The sequence below is a fragment of the Manis pentadactyla genome, chromosome 3 (assembly GCF_030020395.1).
Source record: "Manis pentadactyla isolate mManPen7 chromosome 3, mManPen7.hap1, whole genome shotgun sequence".
NCBI lineage: Eukaryota > Metazoa > Chordata > Mammalia > Pholidota > Manidae > Manis > Manis pentadactyla.
Window position 1 is genome coordinate 209,541,084 of NC_080021.1, and position 6,675 is coordinate 209,547,758.

The 6,675-nt window shown below is 43.7% G+C and overlaps 1 protein-coding gene across 1 annotated transcript; it reads right to left on the bottom strand.

Annotated features, from left to right (window-relative positions):
- Positions 1-5,271: 5,271 nt before the first annotated feature.
- LOC130683037 (olfactory receptor 1B1-like) lies at positions 5,272-6,287 on the bottom strand. Its single transcript, XM_057499001.1, has one exon. The coding sequence runs from the start codon at positions 6,277-6,279 to the stop codon at positions 5,272-5,274; it is 1,008 nt and encodes a 335-aa protein (XP_057354984.1). The 5' UTR covers positions 6,280-6,287.
- Between the last annotated feature and the right edge of the window lie 388 nt (positions 6,288-6,675).

Sequence of the window (6,675 nt, forward strand, 5' to 3'; positions counted from 1 at the left end):
AAAGATAACACAGGGTGTAGGTGCTCATCACCACCTAAAGGGGAGTTTCATGTTAAAGCATGGGTTCTGATCACACAATAATATTAGGCTGAATTACATTAAATATCAATATTTATTTATCTTCAACCACAGAAAATGGCAATTACATTGTCCTGTATTTGTACATATTAATGGAATATAGCATATATATAAAACTATATTTTAATTTTTACATATCAGGATATACACACATATATGTCTTATATATGTGTTGTGTATATATAGGTTTCACATATATTCTATCCATATATGTATACATATAAACATACTCATATGTAGATGGAATGTACATATAGAGATGGAATGCATATGCATACATATATATTCCCATTTCTGGATGTATGCGTTTATGTATATTTATGTATCCCATCTTCACAAGCTGCTGTTGCATGCCTATGGAAGTTTTATCATTTATGGTTCCGTTTCCTAACAGCTTAAATGGGAAAAAGCACCGAATCTTGCTGCAGGTCTGAGATTTTATCTGGTAATTGAGGCAGATGTTAGATTTCATTAGGAAGTGCATGTAAAGCCCTTAGCATAGTCCCCCACACATAGAATAATCCCAATATGTTCCCCATTTTCATAAAAGATTCTTCGCGGATATTCTGGGTTGAGAATGATTCTGACGTCAATGGGCTCTAAACGACCATCGATTTCTAGAGCACTGGTGAGTTCAGGGCTGCGGTCTGATGAGACGGGCCAGCTCACAGGAGGAGAGTGACAGTGCGCCAACACCACCTCAGCACCGGAGTCTCACGTTACTTTAAGGCAGAAACAACTGACACCAGTTTGCTGGGGCTCATCTACTATTCCTGACACAGTGAACTATTAGGGACTGGCGCTGACACAGTGCCATAAATAACCCCATAAGCTCATGAAATAGCATAGCACAGAGGGCAGGGCCCTTGTATTCCTGCTCCCTGCTGCATTCTCACTTCCTAGTGGAGGGCAGGGTCCAGACTCAATGTTCAATTCAATAGATACAGGTTGGATGAAACCGTGAATGTCCTCCTGCTTCTGTGCGTGAGGGGTTCTTCGCTGCTTTTAGTGTGATATTTCCAGGAAGTATACTGGGATGCAGTGACAAAGCATGCAATCACAGGTGGGACTAATTAACAGGAATGTAGTTAAAAAGCCATTCTCTTGTCAGAAAACTACAATATGGAACATATCCCCATCGTCTTTTCTGATATTCCTAACCCTCCTTTATCCCAGGCACATAACAGTGCTACATGAATCCACAGAATCACTAGGCTACTGCTCCCACACCCATAAGCAACAAGCTATTATTGACTGAGTCACTATATAAAGAGCTTTGCCCAGTGCTCTTGGCAGAGGCAGAGGCAGAGATGGAGGAGGATTACAGACCTGCAGACATGCTTCTAGTGCTCAACCTACCACTGGGAGAATAAAGCCAGGTATAAACCCTTTTACCCCTAGAATGTTCCATTGTCATTTCTCTGTCTCACTGAATCCATAGTGAACTTTCGCAGGGCTGAAACCCTCAGGCAAGACAACTACATTCCCCCTCCCAAGCTATCTTTTCATTCAAAAACCTATTTTTCCATGTTACAATTGATCATTGCTCCACCCCTTTCTTTCCCTTGACTATAATATTTGTACCTTATTCTATTCTTTGGCCTTCTTGGTACCAACATGTGGGGAAAGTTGGGTTCCCTATGGCCAGGATCCTCACTGAACCTAAACCACTTGATGATGTAACTGGCCTGCTGCTAGGCTACTGCTTCCAACCCCCTAGGCAATAAGCTATTATTGACTGAGTCACTGTATAAAGAGCTCGGCCCAGTGCTCTGAGCAGAGGCAGAGACGCTAGTGCTCGACCTACCACCGGGAGAACAAGCCGGGTAATAAACCCTTTCACCCCAAGAATGTTCTTCTGTCATTTATTTGGTCAAATTGAATCCATACTGAACTTGCCCGGAGCTGAAACCCATTGGCAAGACATAACATCACACCATTATTTTTACAAGAGGATTATGATTTATTATTTTCTATTCCTCTCTCTATTGACTATTAGGGCAGCATGTAACCTTATTCTCACCTTCTCCCTGCATCTGACATCATATGGTCAAGTTAGAATATCTGGGTACACTTGTGCTCCCTCTTTGCCACATTCTCACAAAATTAAGGAGTACTTTTGGGCATTTTCCATGAAAATGTTTCCATAGGGCAACTCATTCCAATGAAGCTTGTCACTTACATGTACTTATTCTGGGACTCTTCCAGCTCCAGGAAACTCCCATTGAGTGCATATAAATTATTAATTGGAATAGGTTGAGCCCTTCTACCTTCCTTTACCAACTGAGACTATAGCTTAGGAGTCTGCTCCTTCTCCTTCCTTATACTTAGATCTCACTGAGGCTAAAACCATAAAGCTTCTGAAAACAATTGTCTTTAGGGAAGGCCTACCTTGGCGGGACACCAGAGTTTTGCACATGTCAAAGTTGGACAAGAAGAAACCCCAAGGGGAAATCAATTCCCATTTCCTCATTTCAAGAAGCCATCTTTCCTATCCAATCTTTTCTGTAATTATTCAGTGTTTGCCATTAATAAATACATCTCAACTCAGTGGAATGAGTTGCCAAGCATGAGGCTTTATGGGATAACAGTAAGAGAGTTTGACCACCATTATGTTTCCATCTTAATCTCCAATTCATATCCTCAGTGGATTGGACGATGCCCACCAGTATTGTAGAAGGTTATTGAGCCTGCAAATTCTAATGTTAATCTCAACCAGGAACACCTGCACAGGCACATCCAGAAATAATGCTTGATCTGGACACCACTGGTCAGTCAAGTTGACTCATAAAATTAACCACCACAGCCAAGAAATTTTTCTTTAGGTATGTATCATTCAATTATCCATTAAGAGCAAAACACTGTCTTGCCAATGGGTTTCAGCCGTGGGCAAGTTCACTATGGATTCAATGTGACCAAACAAATGACAGTAGAATGTTCTTGGGGTGAAAGGGTTTATACCCAACTTTACTTCCACAGTGGCAGGTCAATCACTGGAATCCCATCTACTCAGAGCGAGTCTGCATGCAGCAAGCCGGTCTCTCCCTCTGGGCCTCTCTGCCTGCACAGCCGTCTCAGTCTCTGTCCTCGGTGCTGTTGCCACTTCAGTCTCTGCTCTCCTGTAGCCTTGCAGCCATTCCACCGTGTCAACCAGAGCACTGGGAAGAGCTATATAGAGTCAGTAACAATGTATTGCCCACATGTGTGTACTGAGCTGGCCGATCAGGGCCAGGTGAAAATCCCAGACACAGGAGCCTTCACTTTATCCATGCACAGTCAGAAAATAAATCTCATTCAATTAAATACCGAATAAAAGTAAGTAACTCACTTGGGAAAGGATTAGGTTGCGGTGAAGGACCAACAGTTCAGACAGAAATGCCCTGAATGCCAATAGAGCCATTTGGAGTTAAAAGGACCCTTGAGCAATGTCAGAAAAAAATGGCAGCATAGGATTCTCCAGGGAAGTCTGTCCCTAGACACACCAAAGAATTTGGCAAACAATATCAGAGTCAACCTTTTCAGAATCCTGAAGTTAAGTAAAGGTCTACAGCAACAATGAGGACACAGAGCCAGGAAAAGTCATGAAACAGGACAGAAGATCTTCGTGGAATTTTAAATTACCCAGCATGCACCACACCCACACCCAGCTTGGTCTCAGGCACGACAGCCCACATTCCCATGGCAGGCACCTGGTTCTGGAGGGAGCAGAGGGACCCTGTTCTCAAGGAAGTCTGTCTGTTCTCAAGGATGTCTGTCTGGGATCCCAAGTGACCACCACAGGGATGCCTCTTTGTGGATCTCTATCAAGGCAGGACCACTCAAGGTCCTTGAAAAAAAAATGAAAGCCAGTGAAAAAGCTCTCCCAATTTGGGCAAAAAATATATACACAAGGAATAGCTTGGATTAAAAGCCAAGGAGTGAGGCAGGTGAGCAGTCAGGAAGCTACTTATATACAACAGAATATTACACAGCCATGAGAAAGAAGGAAATCCAGTCATTTGTGATGATGCATTAGGGCATTATGTGATGTGAGATAAGTCAGATAAAGAAAGACAAATACTGTGTGAGCTAACCAATATGTGGAAATTTCAAAAACTAAATTTGGGAAAACAGAGTTGAATGGTAGTTACCAGGAGCTGGGTGCTGGGGGATTCGGGAGGTACTGCTTAAGGCTACAAACTCGCCTCTAGTAGATAACTAAGTGCTGGAGATCTAATGCACAGCATTGTGATTATAGACAACAATACTGTATTATAAACATTAAAGTTGTAAGAGACTAGATATTAATTGTTCCCAGCACAAAAATGTAGTTATATGACATGGTAGAGGTGTTAGTTAATGTTTCCAGGGTAACCATATTCCATTTTATAAATGTATCAAATAAATACACGGCATACCTTAAACAATATTATATGTCTATTATATTGCAATAAATCTTTTTAAAATGATTACTGCAAATATTTTGCAGCTAACCAAATAGATGCCAATGCCCATTAAGCACAATTAGTTAGTTATCTCCATTGTTGAAAGAGTGCGCTGTTATTTGTTTTATGCAGAAAAGTATTTAGTGACATTTTCTGTATATATTACTTGCAAATGTAATATAAAATTAATTAAAATATATACAGCAGAATTCATACACATCAGAATGAAATGCTCACACGATAAAAGGTCCACATGAGTAATAACAGAATCATGGTCTCCATTCCACACTCACTGCTGGGCATGTATTTGCTCACTGAACAAAGCAGCTATGAAATTGTCATGCCTATTTACTTAACCTGTTCTCTTCCACTACCTTTGTGATTTACACCAACACACATCCCATAAGCAGGCAACTCACATTAAATGTGACTAATTAACTTCACTGTCTCTACCTTATTCCAGATTTCACAATAATATTCTCACATTTCTTCAGAGCCCTGGAATTAAACAACCCAGGTCTAGTGACCCATTTGTGCCCACTCTGATCCCTGAAGATAAATGGCCTGAGAGAGGAACCCAGAAGCATGCAGATGAGGAAGCCTAGCACATGTGGCATGCACAAGGAACGTTCACAGTGCTGTGGGGGCCCTGCAGCAACATGAGCCAAATCTGGAGCTCTGAGACTTTCTGGCATTTCTCCTCTCATTCCTCCAAAACCTGCTGTGCCCAAATCTGCCCACTTCTTTCACCAGTGAACCAATAGGCTACTCAGGAGTCCACTGCCCCACATCCAATCAGCCTGCGGAGTGCACGCTTGACATCCTTGTTGCGGAGGCTGTACACCAAAGGGTTGGCCAAAGGGGTAATGGCAGTGTACATCACGGCAGCCACCATGTCCTGATCCTGAGAGTTCTGGGAAGGAGGCTGGAAGTAGACCCAAATGATGGTGCCATAGAAGAAGCCAACCATGGTGAGGTGGGACCCACAGGTGGAGACTGCACGGCGGCGACCAGCAGCTGAAGGCAAGCGAGCGATGGTAGCCCCAATGCGGACGTAGGAGAGTACAATGAGGGTGCAGGGGCCTAGCATGAGGAAGCCGCCCTCCATGAATATGGCCAGCTCATTGGAATGTATGTCAGAGCAAGAGGCTCGCAGAAGTGGTCGGTGGTCACAGAAGAAGTGGGGGAGGTTGACATTGCCTTCAGCATCCCCAGCCCAGTTCAGAGGCAAGAGGAGGCCCACATGCAGCATGGTGTGCACTACGGACACTGACCAGCTCATGGCCAGCAAGCGGGCACAGACTTGGCGACTCATCACTGAATGGTAATGCAGCGGGTCACAGATGGCCACATAGCGATCCACGGCCATGACAGAGACAACAAGTGTATCCGTGACTCCAAATGCATAGAAGAAAAAGAACTGGGCCAAGCAGCGCGAAGCGGAAATGGCTGGGGAATTAGAGACCAGATGGGCCAGCAGCTGGGGCAGGATGACTGTGGACAGCCCCATGTCTATCACGGAGAGACCACGGAGCAGATAGTACATAGGCGTGTGGAGCCTGGGGTCCCGGGAGATGAGCAGCACTAGGGTCATGTTCCCCACCACGGTCATCAGGTAGACAGCCAGGAACAGGAGAAAAAGGAGACTCGAGGAGACGCTAGCTCCTGAGAAGCCACGGAGCAAGAAGACTGGAGAATGTGAAGCATTAGGGGTACAGCCCATGATGAGTGACAGGGAGCCTGCCTGAAAGACAGTTGGGATCAAAAAGCAAGTCATGGGTCTTATGTTAGAGGTCATGACAACTCCAGATAATTTATTCGTGTTCTTCAAACTCCTCGAAAACTCAAATTCAGCTGATCACTATTGCTCCTCTGCTAGGTTATGACTTCACTCCTTTAACTTATTAGAGCATTTTATCCCTTATTTATTCTTGTTCATCCATTCTAGTGACTCCCTTTCAGTCAGCAACAAACCCTGATAAAGTCCCTCAAACAGTCATAAACCCTCCATTCAGTATCGTCTTTCAACCAACTCCTGCTTATCTCCTGCCGGTGGCAAAGCCCATGAAAAAATTGCTGTATTTAATGTCTCTAGCTCCTCATCTTCCATTCATGCCTCATTCTTCTGAAATCCTCATGATTTCTTCTCTCTGAACCTGGAAGCAACATAATG

Coding starts and splice junctions, on each gene's coding strand:
- LOC130683037 (XM_057499001.1), bottom strand. CDS start 6,279: ATGACTTGCTTTTTGATCCCAACTGTCTTTCAGGCAGGCTCCCTGTCA.